Here is a 16,662-nt window from a genome sequence, read left to right as displayed (position 1 = left end):
ATAGTAATAAATTTTATTTATATCCCACCCTCCCCAGCTGAAGCCGGGCTCAGAGCGGCTAACAACAGTAAAATGATAAAACATTCTAAAATCATTTCATTATAAAATTAATTCCAATCAAATTAATGGCAATCATTGGGCTACAGTTCTGTGAGGATTACCAAAGGAGGGGCTCAGACTGTGCCTTGGCCAAAGGCCTGGTGGAACATCTCTGTCTTGCAGGCTCTGCAGAAAGATGTCAAGTCCTGCAGGGCCCTAGTCTCTTGTGACAGAGCGTTCCACCAGATCGGAGCTACAGCCGAAAAAGCCCTGGCTCTGGTTGAGGCCAGCCTAACCTCTCTGTGGCCTGGGACCTTCAAGATGTTTTTGTTTGAAGACCGTAAGTTCCTCTGTGGGACATACCAGGAGAGGTGGTCTCGTAGGTAGGAGGGTCCTAGGCTGTATAGGCTTTGAAGGACAACTCTTTATCTTTTGGGATGTCACAGATATTCTGTAGAATATTAGGTGTTTGCAGGTGGCCTCTAAGATACCGACTGTACCACACAAGGCATTGTGCTGGAGAACATACACTTTGCTGGGCGTTTGGGGTGTGTAGTCTAGCTTTGCTAGGTATTGTCTGAATTGAATTACCTGTCTCCCATTCAGATTCCTAACATATCTCTATTACTCTGCAGCGGAAAAGCGAGTTGCCGTGGACGATTCCAGTTCCCTTTATGCAGGCATCCTCAGCTATGGGACTGGCTTTGTTCTTTTCATCTTGGTGGCCGTGGTGGTGGTTATCTATAGAATTAAAAGGCCCTCCAAAAAACCGATTAACACCACTACTGTTCAGAAAGTCTCCAAGTTCCCACTCAAGAGACAGGTAACAGAAAGTAGATACAAGGTTCCTATTCCTTCCTTATTATCTTTCCTTCCCCTTCACAATCTTCTGTCCAGATCAGAAACTTGCCCTGGTGATTTATGTCTCTGGAAGCTCTAAGTGAGATCTTTGAACGCTGTTAGCAGGAAATGGTTTCATCCACCTATTTTATCTTTGTTTTCATTATTTAAAAACAAAACAAATGTGTAAAATATGGCCTGAAAATCTGGTGGTGATTTAAAATGTTCTGGTTTATAGATCCTGGTTTTCTTTATCTGGTTCTGCTAAGGTCTGACATTTATATAGTGTGTTAAACAGACCTGCTGGCTGAGAAAAAGGCGTAGACCTTTCATGTTGGCATAGTTCTGTGCTAGCAAGAGAAGACACAGCTGAACATGATTCTGCCCCAATGATGTAATTTGAATACAGTATTAGGCCTCTTTCTGGTGGGTGCTGTTGTGCATATGAAGTCTTGACCTCCACATTGTGTAGTAGCAGAACTGGAGGCACAGGGAAGGTCAAGTACCAGTAGTGCAGGGTTCACCTCGTGTGGGAGATCTTGAAGGGGGCAATTTTCCATTTTCTAGACGTTTGTTTCTCCTTTGTTTGAGCTTCAATCATTGCTGCATTAGCTGAGTCAAAAGTGGTGACTTCTCTAACAATGAAGTCTTGGGAAAGCGGAAGTGTGGAGTCTCACTCTTGGGCTGTGTTTTTCCTATACACTGGAAATGTTTTCTCAGGTGGGGAGATCTTTGATGGGAAGCATCTAGCAGAGGTAGATGGCTTGAGGAGCAGACCTAGGTTCTGGCAGGCTGATAATGTCCAAGAGTTAGCAGATTCACTCCAGTTAGATGAGACAGATTATATTGCATGTCTGCATGTTGCAGCTATTTCCCCTGTCAGCTAAACACTGTTGCGGAATTTGGGAGCTGTGCTGATTTAAAACAAAGTATGAGGACGCGGGTGGCGCTGTGGGTTAAACCACAGAGCCTAGGACTTGCCGATCAGAAGGTCGGCGGTTCGAATCCCCGCAACGGAGTGAGCTCCCGTTGCTCGGTCCCAGCTCCTGCCCACCTAGCAGTTCGAAAGCACGTCAAAGTGCAAGTAGATAAATAGGTACCGTTCCGGCGGGAAGGTAAACGGCATTTCCGTGTGCTGCTCTGGTTCGCCAGAAGCGGCTTAGTCATGCTGGCCACATGACCCGGAAGCTGTACGCTGGCTCCCTCGGCCAGTAAAGCGAGATGAGTGCCGCAACCCCAGAATCGGTCACGACTGGACCTAATGGTCAGGGGTCCCTTTACCTTTACCTTTTTATGAGCTTGACATTTGCATATTAAGAAAGGAAGAACCGTGTGTCCATATTGCAGATTATTGAATGAAGCAAAGACTCTTCAGCTAATCCCCTTTTGCTATTCTCTTTCTATGACCTTATATGCTTGCTAATAGAAGCTGTTGGCAATAACACCTCGTTTGCTGTATTCAAGCAGGTATCTTTGGAGTCCAACTCCTCCATGAATTCTAATACTCCTCTAGTCAGGATCACCCGCCTTTCCTCCAGTGATGGACCAATGCTGGCAAACGTCTCAGAGCTAGAGCTGCCTGCTGACCCTAAGTGGGAACTGGCAAGATCTCGGTGAGGAAAATGTAGTTTTGAGCTGGTTGACTCTTTTTTAGGTCTTTAATATACCACCTTTCATACAGCATCCCGAGTTACATGCTGACGTCTTTGCTTGTGTGTTTTGCTTCAGCCTGACTCTAGGAAAGCCATTGGGTGAAGGCTGCTTTGGTCAAGTGGTAATGGCAGAAGCAATGGGGATCGATAAAGAGAAACCGAACAAGCCTATCACTGTCGCTGTCAAGATGCTGAAAGGTACTGAGAACAGAGAATGGCAAGAACTAGTCTCCCACGTGCCTCTGCTCTCCATATTTTTCCTGATTTTCAGCCCTCCCCTGGGTTCCTCTGCATTGGTTGCTCCCAGGTTTCCTGCCCATAGCTGTCAACCGTCCCTTCTTTGGCGGGAAACTCCCTTATCCCAGCGCCGTGTCCCGCTGCTGTCCCTTATTGATGATGTCCCTTAAATTTCCCGGGTTTCAAAGGAAGCAGCTCCTCTCCCTCCCTCCCTGCCAGCCAGGGAGGAGGGAGGCTCCAACTGTGTTGCTTGGCTGCGTTGCTCACCCAATAAGGAGTCTAAGAATGACTGGGGGATGGAGCTTGCATGCCTTGTGCCGCTCAAATCTGCCGCATTGCCAGCGCTTCCCAGCGGAGAGGTGACGGTGGTTTTCCTTGCTGCATCCCCTTTGCCGGGTTGCTGCGCTGTGGGAACCACAGCTTGAGGCTTTGTTTGGCTGCTGGCTGGGCTTTCTGCCTTTGGCTTGGAGGGGCTCAGAAGTTGAGCATACCTGTGCTTGGAAAATCAGCTATGTTTCCCGCCTTCTGTGCCACCTCTCAGACTTCCGGGGCCCTGCTTAGCTTGTCCACCCCCTCGCCAAGCTGTCCTAGCTCTTTATAACCTTATGTCAGGCTACACCCTCTAGTTCTTCGGCGACGCTTCCTCTAGTTTCACCTCACAAATGGTCTTAAAAGAAAAGAAGCCCCAATGGCTGCTTCTTGCCCCGTTTGTTTATGTCTGCATTTATTTTCAAGCTGCTGAAAGGGAGGAAATAAGATAGAGAGGAAATAGTAAGCGGTGTATGCGGTGCAGGAATAATTTAATTCAAATTGGTGGCTCTCCTCATCCTTCAACCGGAAGTCTTATATTATTTCTGTTGTGACAGTTTTGAATCATTGTCAGTGTTTAAGCAGAAGAGCAGCTCTACTTGACTGTGTTCATCCAGCTCCTTCTCCTGCTTAAGCATGTCACTGAAAAGTCAGGTTAAATTTGGCATAATAATAATAATTTTATTTACCGTATTTTTCGCTCTATAAGGCGCACCAGACCACAAGACGCACCTAGTTTTTGGAGGAGGAAAACAAGAAAAAAAATATTCTGAATCTCAGAAGCCAGAACAGCAAGAGTGAAGTGAAAGCAGCAATCCCTCTTGCTGTTCTGGCTTCTGGGATAGCTGCGCAGCCTGCATTCGCTCCATAAGACGCACACACATTTCCCCTTACTTTTTAGGAGGGAAAAAGTGAGTCTTATAGAGCAAAAAATACGGTAATTATTGGAAGGCCTTACCGGGCACCTGAGCCCACTGTATGGTGTAATCCAGAGTTCCCCAAACTTGGGACTCCATCTGTTTTTGAACTACAATCCCCATCATCCCTAGCTGGCAGGACCACATCTGGAAGCATCCTTTATTGCACCAAGTTGGTGTACCTGGCTTGGATGAGAGGCACCTCATGGGGACAGAGGTTACTGATCATATGTGCAGCCAGTTCCATTGCAAATCAGCAAACGAAGGACTTGGGGTGTTCTTGAAGTATATGCGCCAAAGTATGAGTAGACATGGGCTGTATGGCACTGAGTGAATTCCATCCATGGCACATAATAAAACTCTGCTTTTCCTGATTGCTTCTTTTCCCTTTCCTGTATAGATGACGCCACGGACAAAGATCTTTCTGACTTAGTCTCAGAAATGGAAATGATGAAGATGATTGGGAAGCACAAGAACATCATTAATCTCTTGGGGGCCTGCACACAGGATGGTATGTTCCAGAGCACTGTGGCGGTTGATGAAGGTGGTCATATAATTGAATATTATTGATACTACTGCCTGGTCCGTTTTCAGTGTTTACAATTTGCATGCATCTATAGCTCTCCTATGGGACGCGGGTGGTGCTGTGGGTTAAACCACAGAGCCTAGGACTTGCCGATCAGAAGGTTGGTGGTTCGAATCCCCGCGACGGAGGGAGCTCCCGTTGCTCGGTCCCTGCTCCTGCCAACCTAGCAGTTCGAAAGCACGTCAAAGTGCAAGTAGATAAATAGGTACTGCTCCAGCGGGAAGGTAAACGGCATTTCCATGCACTGCTCTGATTCACCAGAAGTGGCTTAGTCATGCTGGCCACATGACCCGGAAGCTGTACGCTGGCTCCCTTGGCCAATAAAGCGAGATGAGCACCGCAACCCCAGAGTCAGCCACAACTGGACCTAATGGTCAGGGGTCCCTTTACCTTTACCTTATAGCTCTCCCTCAGGCCTCTTTGCTGCAATCTCTGTGAGAAGCCAAAAGTATTCCGTTCTGGAAGAGACGTACCAAATTACCACAGTCTAAATGGGCTTCTGTTTAGTGGCTTAAATGAGTTTCATGGATGCTTTGAGTCCTCTGCTATAGACCAGGAGCAGGGGGCTTTTTCTGGCTGGCAGGCCAGATTGTTACCTCCCCATCCCTTGGTGGACTAAATTTGGTAGGTGGGCAGGACCTATCAAACTATACAGAGCTCCTGGTATATTTGAAAGGCCCCCAGAGTTTCCAACCACCTCGACACTGTCACCCTCTACTTTGGCACAGTTGTTGCTGGGTTTTGTGTGTGTTTCTTTCATCTGATGGTGGAGGAGCACTCTTCTTCTGAAGAAGTGCCTACCTTCTGGACTCAGAGGGGGAGGAACAAGCCAGGAGACATGCAGAAATATCTTCTTGCCACTCATCAGAATGGTAGCTTGTCAGTAGGAAAGAGTTCATTTTGGACAAAAATATATTGTTTTTACTCCAGGTCCTCTCTATGTCCTGGTGGAATATGCATCAAAGGGGAACTTGCGAGAATACCTTAGAGCCCGTCGGCCACCTGGCATGGACTACTCTTTCGACACCTGCAAGCTGCCTGAGGAACAGTTAACATTTAAAGACTTAGTCTCCTGCGCCTACCAGGTGGCACGAGGGATGGAGTACCTGGCATCTCAGAAAGTAAGTAGCATGCAGCTTTATAAAAAACTAGGGGTTGTCCCCCTGTTTGCCAACTTCACCCAGCCCTCCATCTCCCTAGACCTTGCGGGAGGAAAAACCCCCAACACAAATCCCTTAGACCAGGTGCAAGGAATAATAATAATAATAATTTATTATTTATTCCCCAGCCACTCTGGGCGGCTTCCAACAAAATACTAAAATACAATAGCCCGTCAAACGTTAAAAGCTTCCCTAAGCAGGGCTGCCTTCAGATATCTTCTAGAAGTCTGGTAGTTGTTTTTCTCTTTGACATCTGCTGGGAGGGCATTCCACAGGGCGGGTGCCACTACCGAGAAGGCCTTCTGCCTGGTTCCCTGTAACCTGCTTTTCGCAGTGACGGAACCGCCAGAAGGCCCTTGGCACTGGACCTCAGTGTCCGGGCAGAACGATGGGGGTGGAGATCCTCCTTCAGGTATACTGGGCCAAGGCCGTTTAGAGCTTTAAAGGTCAGCACCAACACTTGTAATTGTGCTTGGAAACGTACTGGGAGCCAATGTAGGTCTTTCAAGACCGGTGTTGTGTGGTCTCTGCGGCCGCTCCCAGTCACCAGTCTAGCTGCCCCATTCTGGATTAGTTGTAGTTTCCGGGTCACCTTCAAAGGTAGCCCCACATAGAGCGCATTGCAGTAGTCCAATCAAGAGATAACTAGAGCATGCACCACGCTGGCAAGACAGTCTGCGGGCAAGTAGGGTCTCAGCCTGTGTACCAGATGGAGCTGGTAAACAGCTGCCCTGAACACAGTATTGACCTGCGCCTCCATGGACAGCTGGGAGGGGTACAGTTACCCCATTCAGGACCACAGCGTCCTCTACACCTGCCCACCTCCTGTCCCCCCAAAACAGTACTTCTGTCTTGTCAGGATTCAACCTTAATCTGTTAGCCACCATCCATCCTCCAACCGCCTCCAGACACTCACACAGGACCTTCACCACCTTCACTGGTTCTGATTTGAAAGAGAGGTAGAGCTGGGTATCATGCGCATACCGATGGACACTCAGCCCAAACCCCCTGATGATCTCTCCCAGCATGTAGATGTTGAAAAGCATGGGGGAGAGGGCAGAACCCTGAGGCACCCCACAAGTGAGAGCCCAGGGGTCTGAACACTCATCCCCCAACACCACTTTCTGAACACGCCCCAGGAACCTTTTTGGCTCTCTCTTCATAGGTCAACATTAACAGATGGGTGGGGAAATCCACATGTCAATAATGTGGTGTTATTGTGACCTCACACGATTGGTGGGTTGCCCTGCCCACCTGTCAAAATCCCAGCATCAGAGGTTGAAAGGGGGAGGGCAGGAAGACTTTGCAAAGCCCACCCCTCGCTGATACTTGCCACCTTTTGCAATTCCCCTCAACGTCTCCTTCACACTCTCAAGGTTGAAGGTGCAAAAGAAAAGATCACCAACCTCAGCTACCAACCTTCCGTCAACAAATAGGTTGCTACAAAGCAGTTCATTCTGCACAAAGGATTAAATGGCACCCCGCTGCCTTGAACTTAGAATTTAGATGTTGCAGCGGCTCATAAACAATATATGCTTGTTATTTCATTTTGTAAACATCTTAATTAATGCACGTTTCTTGGGTCCCCCCCCCATTCTTTTTCAGTGTATCCATAGGGACTTGGCAGCTAGAAATGTTTTGGTGACAGAAGACAATGTGATGAAGATAGCTGACTTTGGCCTTGCCAGAGATGTTCACAACATTGATTATTACAAGAAGACAACCAATGTGAGTGAAAAGCTCTCAAACATGAAGCTATTCTGGCTACTTAAAGAGCTGGACATCTTCTGGGCATTAAATAGCTTTGCCTTGCATTCTTTTTTAGCAATTCAAGTGAAAGTGAGGCCCTGGGTTTTACTTGAATGTTCACTGTTTTCTGTTTTGTAAGTCAGTAACTCAGTTGGCTTCTGAGAGAGAGATTAATACAACTTGTTACACACATTCTGGACACCTTTCAATTTCAAGTCCACAAACAAAACCCAATCTAATTTTGTTCAGTATTTTCAACAGGATAGGCTAGAAATAACACATTTATTCTTAAACTAACATTAAAAACTATCCCAACTTTCAGAAAAACATTTTTGACAAAAGCTGAGAATTAATATATATATACTACAAGCAGAAAAGGGATCTAACAAAGGAATTATTCAAAAGTCAAACTTCTTCAGCCATGTGATTTATTCATTTTAACAGAGAAGTAGTCGCAGTCTCGGCTGCATCTGGCAATAGGTATAGCTGTACCCGGCAAATACTCAGTGCTTTTTTTTCTGGGCGTACTCAAGGTTGCGCAGACTGGTACCTTTTTTTCAAATGTTAAAAGTGTGGCACAATTGGAATGAATTTCAGGAACCAAAATGCTTTTTTCAGTGAATGAGATTATAGTTAATTGTTGTAGCTTGTCTTCACTTACCCCACCCTGCTCACAGTTGTGAAGAATATTCCTACACTATGAATGGTCCGTGTCACCATTAAGAAAAAGAGGTAGGAACAGGCCAATATATATGTGGACTGTCCCTGGACCAAGTGACTTTTCTTCAAGTTCTCGAAGTTCTTAACCTAGCTCAAGATAGTCATCTGAAATAGCCGGACGTTTAACTGAGAATTAATCACAGTCAGACCATCATTTGAAAAATAAGACTTACCCCAAAATGGCAACTAGGCATTCTGTTCTGGAGACTGTAACCTTGGTCTAAGGACCCATTTAGCATCTAGCTTATATATCTGCGTTCCTAACACTGCACTGTACTCAAATACAGTTGTATCTTAGAAGCCGAACGCCTTGGTTCCTGAACAAATCGGCTCCCAAACGATCGAAACCCGGAAGAGTGTTCCAGTTTTTGAATGATTTTCGGAAGCTGAATGTCCAGTGCAGCTTCCGATTGGCTGCAGGACGTTCCTGCAGCCAATCAGAAGCCGCGTTTTGGTTTTCAAAGGATTCTGGGAGTCAAACGGATTCCCGGAACGCATTCTGTTTGAAAACCAAGGTACCTCTGTACCATCTCATACTGTGTTGTGTTTGTGGCTGTGAAGCCTTTTCCTCTACACTGCCTGTGTCAGGGAGGTGGGAAAGAGTGTGGTCAGAGGGTTAGGAGAGAAGGACAGCAGAGACAGCATAGTGGGCAAAGCCTTCTCCCATGACCCCTTGAGGTGAGGGATGTCGTATGACTTCAGAGCACTAAACACCTTGCACTGAAGGATGCAATTAGTATGAAGAGAAAGTAATTGTGGGCTGTGGGGGTCAAATAGCTTGATCAGTTTACCCATGTTCATTATTTGTTTGGCCTGGTCACTAAGGAAAATGTTTCAGGCTGGATTATAGTTGAATGTTCAGTTGGTGCCAGAATGGCTGGGTGAAATTGCTGATGGGTCTTTCCTTTTCATCTCCCTAAATTACAGGGTCGACTGCCTGTGAAATGGATGGCTCCAGAAGCATTGTTTGACCGTGTGTATACGCACCAGAGTGATGTGTAAGCACTGCCCGCGGTTTTAAACAGCGAAAGCAAAAAAAGCGAAACACAAAAGTCATGGGAACAATTGTAATGCCAAGCTGAGACGGGATCTTGTCAATATGTGCATGAATAATTTTGAATTCACCGATGTAGTGGAAAACTTAACAAAGAGTAATAGACAGGCTGTCAGCTACCTGATTAAATGCTCATCTTAATTTCAGACTAGGTGTCTGGGATTTCTATTGAGCTGCCTCAGCAGAGATCTGCAAGTGCCTAGTAAAAAAATAAAATGGCTCAGGCAATTAGTCATTCTATTGATGACTTGTTAGCTGTGCATGGCTGCCCAGAAACAAAACAGAAGCCCCCACCTCCATCTCCTTTCCCAAAAGTCTCATTGAATTCTAAAACCTTTGGTTCCCAGATGGTCCTTCGGAGTGCTGCTATGGGAGATCTTCACTTTGGGAGGGTCCCCCTACCCAGGAATTCCAGTTGAGGAACTCTTCAAACTCCTAAAGGAAGGCCATCGCATGGATAAGCCAGCAAACTGCACCCATGATTTGTAAGTTGTCAGTCTGGAAACAACTTCCATTTTTGTAAGACATGTTTCTGAGTCTGAGGAGAAGGGGGTGTCTTTAATTCAACTGCTTCAGTCCCACATTCTCTCTTTGTGTGTGTATTTCTTGGTGCCACCTCTACCAAACGGAGACAGAAGAGCAACGTCCAGCCACTTTTGATTGATGGGGTCTGTGTGGAGAGGGTAACAACGTTCAGATTTCTGGGCATTGAATTACAAGAGGATCTGTCCTGGAGTGTCAAAACAAGGGGGCTTGGGAAGAAGGCGCAGCAGAGACTGTACTTTTTGAGAATACTAAGGAAAAACCATCTTCCGCAGAAACTGCTGCTTGCCTTCTATCACTGTGCCATTGAGAGCGTGCTCACTTATGGCTTATGTGTGTGGTACGGAAGCTGTACTACCCAGGACAGGATGGGGTTGTGCAGGGTTGTTAAGGCAGCAGAGAGCATTGTTGGCTGCCCACTCTCCACCTTAGAGCAGATTTATGCCACAAGGTGCCATAGGAAGGCACTGGACATAGTAAAAGATCCATCGCATCCTGGTCACTGTCTCTTCGAGCTCTTGCCGTCGGGACAGAGATACAGGACGATGAAGACAAGAACGAGCCGTCTTAAGAACAGAGCGATCTCGGCCCTGAATGGGAAGCCCGGACTTTGAAAGTCATCTAATCTCCCTTGCTGTATTATACTGTATTGTTTAATTAGTGTTTTTATGGAGCAGTCAAGTAATTTCGTTGTCCCCGAAGGGGGCAATGACAATAAAGATATTATTATTATTATTATTCATCAATCCCTGCAGTGAAGGGCCTTCCTCCTGCTTTCATGTGTAAACCTTTACACAGTAAAGGTTTCTTGATGTTTTGATAGCCACGTAAAGCTATTGCTATGCCATGATTGAGAGTTGGGCTACACTCAAAAGTAGGGTGAAGTCAACCAACCAACCAACCATAGAAACTGCAGCTGATGCCTTCAATAAAATACTATAAGGCAGACTTACTCGCAACTGCCGTTTCTATAGTTGGCTGATTGTCTTGACTCCACTTTGAGTCCAGCCCAACTCTCAGTCATGGCATAGTGAGCAACACAAACCTATTTTTCACCAGGCTTGGTTGGATTTTGAATGCTGCTTTGCACATGGAATGATTGTGAGCCGTGAGAACAAACCAAAGCACACAATAGAAATGAAAAAAGTGGGGAGGGAGGAGGAAAGAAAACATTGGTGCAGCTACTCCTTCTCCAATCAGTGGAAGGGACCAGGCTGGTCTCTTCCTTGACAGGACGATATTCCCGGGGCAAAGGCAGGCAACCTCTCAAGGGCTCTTGGACTCTGGCCACGGTGTGCCTCCCTTCAGCTTCACAGTGATGAGTAGCAATGAGGGATTGAAACTCTTTTATTTCCTTTCATTTTAAGCCGACCGCTCTTTGGTGAATCATTAGAAAGTCTGGCCGTGTGTGTGCACATGCATGCATAAAAACAAGGAACCGTTCCAGTCCTTTTGTCCGTTTTATATCTCTCGCTGCTGTTTCGTAGGATAGCGTTTGGCTCAAGCTTCGGTTTCACGGCCTTCCATTTCTTTTTGAGTGTAAGATTTTGGACTCCCATCTGCAGCAAGCGCAACCCCAGCCACTGGCGAATGCCCATGTCCTTCCTAAACATTTGCCCTATATTCTCCCTTTCCCCAGGTACATGATTATGAGGGAGTGCTGGCATGCGGTACCTTCCCAGAGGCCAACCTTTAAGCAACTAGTTGAAGACCTGGATAGAGTCCTGATAGTGACCTCAACTGATGTGAGTACTGCCTTACTTTCTGGCACGCTGGGGCTAATTTGCACCTGCCTCTCAAAGTTTAGATGCTTTATTCAAACATGCGTGAGTCTTACAGTGCTCTAGACCGTGTGAAGGGAGTAAATATGTTAGCAGTCAGCCCCACGAGATAATACATTTTTCTTTCTTTCACTTTTAAGTTTCATTATAACTCGGAGAGGATATGTTTGCATTGCCATTACACAACATTGAAACGTCACAAATTAAATACAGTTGTGTGTGTTTTAATAATATTTATCAATTTTTCCATTTTAACATTCCAATCAAAACACATCATACATTCCGAATTATACAAATTATTCAGTAATTAAACAATCCAAATATTATGCCAAATTATAAATTTTTCAGGGAGACTTCACCATGCTCTGAGGTCGGAGGGGACCTGATCATCTCATACGTCTAATGCTTCTCATATTCATTTCCAATGGTTCCCATAAGTCAATACAAACATAGAAGGGACGCGGGTGGTGCTGTGGGTTAAAACACAGAGCCTAGGACTTGCTACTCAGAAGGTCGGCGGTTTGAATCCCTGTGACGGGGTGAGCTCCCGTTGCTCGGTCCCTGCTCCTGCCAACCTAGCAGTTCAAAAGCACGTCAAAGTGCAAGTAGATAAACAGGTACCGCTCCGGCGGGAAGGTAAACGGCGTTTCCGTGCGCTGCTCTGGTTCGCCAGAAGCGGCTTAGTCTTGCTGGCATGTGGCATTGTGGGAAATGAGGTCAGCAATGCAACCACTACCGGTGCCTGGAATCATAGCAGCCCTCACCACAGATCTTCATGGGCAGAGACCAGGGTATTTTGCAACCAAGACGTGGAACTCCCAGTTCTAACCTAAGGCATGAGGTATCGCTACGAAAGAGTCACCGATTTCTCCCTCTCTTATTATCCGTGCCATTGTTCTTCTTGCAGGAGTACATTGACCTGTCAGTGCCTTTTGAGCAATATTCGCCTGCGGACCAGGATACCCAGAGTGCCTGCTCTTCAGGAGACGACTCTGTATTTGCACACGATCTTCTCTCCGATGAACCCTGTCTTCCCAAACAGCAAGGAAACGGCACCGTCAGGACATGATGGCAGACACCCGCAAGGAAGAGACTCGTGAATGTACGTCTTGGGGAAGTCCGGGAGAAAAACCTGAGGGAGGATTTCATTACTCTGCTCCGTGGCACAGAAGATTTGTCTTGCCGCGAAGCCGTACAAATTCCCCCCGTTTTGTTATTTGAAAAAAGGAACCAGCGCCAGCACTGTTTGGTCTGAAGGAACGAATTTTGTGCAGGTTAGCAGCATCCAGGTAGACAATGCCTTATCTAGAGGGTGCCGAACCCACAGCCTCCAATCAGATTTCCACTGTGATTTTTCTGTGCCTGCAGTACCAGGGTGGGAAGTGGGTTTTTTTTTTTTCATCTTTTAAAGAGAAAAGCATGTAAAGAATGTAGGAATTCCTTTTCAGAATGCAATCATCACATTAATCTTTTGGATGGAGCTCGAAAGCCCCATTGCCTGCAGGGATTCATACATTTATGTAAATATCTTTTGGAATATATAGATATATATTCACCATCCGCTTTGGAGGAATTTGAAAGCCATTCTGAAGAGTTTGTCACTCTTAAAAAGTATTAGTCCACTTAAAAAGTTGCCTTGGATTGGCCACAGTGAAGAATTAGCTGTCTCTTGCACTAGATTCAGGAACAGATTAAAATAATATATGGAGACAGGAAAGAACTTGACTGGAGGTGTTGCAAGGTGTAATTTAAAAAACACACGGGGGGTGTCACTTTTTGTGTATGATTGCATTGTGGTGAACTTGTTCTATATTTTTCCAGCGGGTTGCTTATATATTGTAAGCAGCGTTGGACCCAAATCTTGCTACGTGCTCTATTTATTTTCCGACTTTCCAGTGTGTTTAGAAATTCTACAATGGGGCGTAAAATTTCTCGCAATGAATTCCCACAACCTTTTCCCCCAAAGGTTCTTTTCCTCTACCAGCAGATACTTGGAGAATGTAATTACGGGTACCTGTAAACAAAGCTCCTTTTAACGTATCACAAAAAGTTCCTATTCGCTCGCGTTGTTTTTATGTTTGTGTGTGGAAACCATTAATGCAGCCGCTAGCCAGACGGAAAAAGAACTTCTCCAAGTCTCAAACCTTTCTATCTAGAACATACTGATTTAAGAGGGTGGTTGTTGTTTTTTTATCTCGCCTGCTTTCTTGTGTTTAAAAAAAAATATATTTTAACATCATGTATATTTGTAAAATTATTTATAGATATTAACATATTCTGTTCCTCGGTTTAAATTGTTTAGTGTTAATGTATACATTAATTTTTTCACAAAATCCGAGGTTTTAACTTATTGAAAGTATGGGAAGATAAATTAATCAATATTTTTCTTCTGAGTTTGTGGGAAATATTAAAAGAATGTATAGTTGTACAGTCGTATAACAAATCACTGTTAATACTAGATTTTTCTTTTCAAATAAAACAAACAAGTTTTCCCTAGGTTGCAGTAAGTATATATGCATTCTGTAATACATTAGTGTTAAATCCAAACAGATGGCAGCAGAGATTTTTTTTACTTCTGTGTAAGAACCAAGAAATCTTTCATCGCTTTTACCACTGTGCATTAAGGGAGGGAGTAGGAATGAGTGCATTTTTTATATTTTTTGAATGAAGGTGTTCTTTGTGGTGGACTTGATGACAGCGAAGCTGAAAGTTGACTGCAAATGATGTGTGTGTTTGAGGGTTCCCCCCCCCCCCACTTACCAGCCAGTCCCATTTATATTTTCCTGCTGGAGAAATGGGGATAAAATAATATTTAAATTATGAGTAGGGAAAGTTTGATTGTAGTCTTTGAGCCTAACATTTCGTTTGGAAGGGGGGGGATGGCAATAGTGCCCAGTTTTGTACATTGAAAAACTGTGTGTGCTAGACAATTCTGTCAAAGCACTTTCGATAACCAGGAGACATACAAAATAGAATAAGACCAATAGAATTGTAAATGCTAGGACCTTTTAACTCTTCCCACCACAGAGAAAGATGTCTGTAGTGATCCTGAGATGTTTCTCTCTTCCATCTCCAGTAAATTTCACTGAAGTAACAAGATAGTCCCCATTCCAGTTTGGTACTCATTCTATAATAAGGATTTTATCAAAATAGTTAATTTATAGTGAAGTTTCAAAGAGTTTTTTAAAATATATATATATATATAGATAACTACTTTTTGCAATAAAGAATTATTGTATTTTCCTACAGTGTATGCTAGTTTTGTACATTCCAAGAATCTGAAAAATTGCTGTTCAATCCAGAACAATGTACAAATGTGTGCCTGAGTTCATTTAGATATTATAAATATATAAGCGTTATATATAAATATATATAATTTATTGAGTTTTTACAAAGATGTATTGTTGTAAACTTGCCCAGTCTTTTAACATTCAGCTCTTATGCAATTTTATAGCCAGGATTTTAAAAGCTTAAACTTTTCTTTAAATCTTTTTTTATGATTGCTATTATTCCTGCTGATTTCACAAGCTATACGTTTACATGATTTGATATTTTGAGGAAAAGCTTCTTTATCTCCTAGTTTCTGTATTATTATGTTTGCTTGGCAGCTGCGGCTGTTAAAAGATGTGAAACAAACCGACACCGCTTTGCCTTTGTTTGCCTGGCCTCAAAATAAAAAAGGAAAGTTGAATGTAATTTCGCCTCTCAATTCATTTCTCAGTCTCTAAGGAGTCTTTTCAAGAGCAAACCTTCGCTTTCGCATAGTATTTCATGTATCCAGTGGCGTAGAAAGGTCAGGTGGTACCCGGTGCGGAAAATTTCTTGTCACCGCCCACATTGAAATTGTTAAAAGAAGGAAAAATAAGATACTTACAATTGCAAGTGTTATTTTCTGGTTTTGGATCCGACCCAATCGCCTTCTAAATCCGGCCCGCGGACGGTCCAGGAATCAGTGTGTTTTTACATGAGTAGAATGTGCCCTTTTATTTAAAATGCATCTCTGGGTTATTTGTGGGGCATAGGAATTCATTCATATATATTTTTTCAAAATAGAGTCCGGCCCCCCACAAGGTCTGAGGGATAATGGACCGGCCCCCTGCTGAAAGTTTGCTGACCCCTGTTCCAATACATCTTTATGCACCAGCAAGATCTTGCACCTTTGCTGGTGCTATGTACAAACTTCTGAAAGGCACAATATTATTTCATCTTGCCCTATCCCCACCCCAGTGGTGCGGCAACTGAAATGTCTATGGGTGCTTCCAGCTGGGGGTGCTTCCTTCCAGCTTCCCCACACGCCCCCCCCTTGCACCCGCTACACCACCCAGAGCCTCTCAGCGGCTTGGCCTCCCCGCCCCCTGCGTGTCACTGGCGCTCTTTGCATAGGCGGCACTCCCCGCCGGCAGCCCCCTTTATGGGCTCTCCCCTCACGCCAGCCAAGCCCAGAGCAGGAGCGCGAGGAAAGGCAGGCATGCAGTGCGCCACAGCCCCGCCTCCTTTCGCCCCCTCCTCCTCTTCTTTTCCCTCCTCCTCCTGCAATAGCAGCAGCACCGCTGCCAGCGTCTCCTTCAGTCGCTCTGAGGCAGCTGCCCAGGCAGGAGTGGCGCGGCGCAGTGTCCCTTACCTTGGAAATTTTTTATATATTTATTTTAAAAACACATATTTTTGCCATTTTGTCACCCCCTCAGTGATGACACCCAGGGCAGCCCGCACCCCCCTTCCTACGCCTCTGCCTTCAGGTGTCTTATAAAAGTCAGATAGTTGTTTATTTCCTTGACACCTGATGGGTGCCACCACCGAGAAGGCCCTCTGCCTGGTTCCCTGTAACCTCACATCTCTCTGTGAGGGAACTGCCAGAAGGCCCTTGGAGCTGGATCTCAGTGTCCTGGCAGAACGATGGGGGTGGAGATGCTCCTTCAGGTATACTGGGCCGTTCAAGGGGCAGTGGTGGATTAAACCCTGTGGAGGCCCCTTGGCGGTCAAAATCTGGGTGGGGGGCAGGCCTTGTGCGTACGCTGGAATAAAATTGAACTAAGAAAGCTTGGTTGTCATTTTCTTTCAAGATCAGTATTACTTTG

At 45.1% G+C, this 16,662-nt stretch overlaps 1 protein-coding gene across 3 annotated transcripts in view; it reads left to right on the top strand.

The window, feature by feature from the left end:
- Positions 1-15,283, top strand: part of FGFR3 (fibroblast growth factor receptor 3) — a 59,992-nt gene extending 44,709 nt beyond the window's left edge. For 2 of the 3 annotated variants that reach the window (XM_083502181.1, XM_083502179.1), the window contains exons 9-18: positions 675-862; positions 2,344-2,492; positions 2,608-2,729; positions 4,395-4,505; positions 5,511-5,701; positions 7,346-7,468; positions 9,137-9,207; positions 9,611-9,748; positions 11,446-11,551; positions 12,495-15,283. In XM_083502181.1, coding sequence (XP_083358307.1) covers positions 675-862; positions 2,344-2,492; positions 2,608-2,729; positions 4,395-4,505; positions 5,511-5,701; positions 7,346-7,468; positions 9,137-9,207; positions 9,611-9,748; positions 11,446-11,551; positions 12,495-12,656 — 1,361 coding nt within the window. In that variant the 3' untranslated portion in view covers positions 12,657-15,283. The remainder of the gene's footprint in view (positions 1-674; positions 863-2,343; positions 2,493-2,607; positions 2,730-4,394; positions 4,506-5,510; positions 5,702-7,345; positions 7,469-9,136; positions 9,208-9,610; positions 9,749-11,445; positions 11,552-12,494) is intronic. The other variant, XM_083502180.1, reaches the window with a different exon arrangement.
- Positions 15,284-16,662: the final 1,379 nt, after the last annotated feature.

This window comes from Podarcis liolepis, assembly GCF_965112155.1.
Source record: "Podarcis liolepis genome assembly, chromosome: 5".
Taxonomy (NCBI): domain Eukaryota; kingdom Metazoa; phylum Chordata; class Lepidosauria; order Squamata; family Lacertidae; genus Podarcis; species Podarcis liolepis.
The sequence above is the reverse complement of the archived record's forward strand: the minus strand, read 5'-3'. Positions and strand labels throughout refer to the sequence as shown.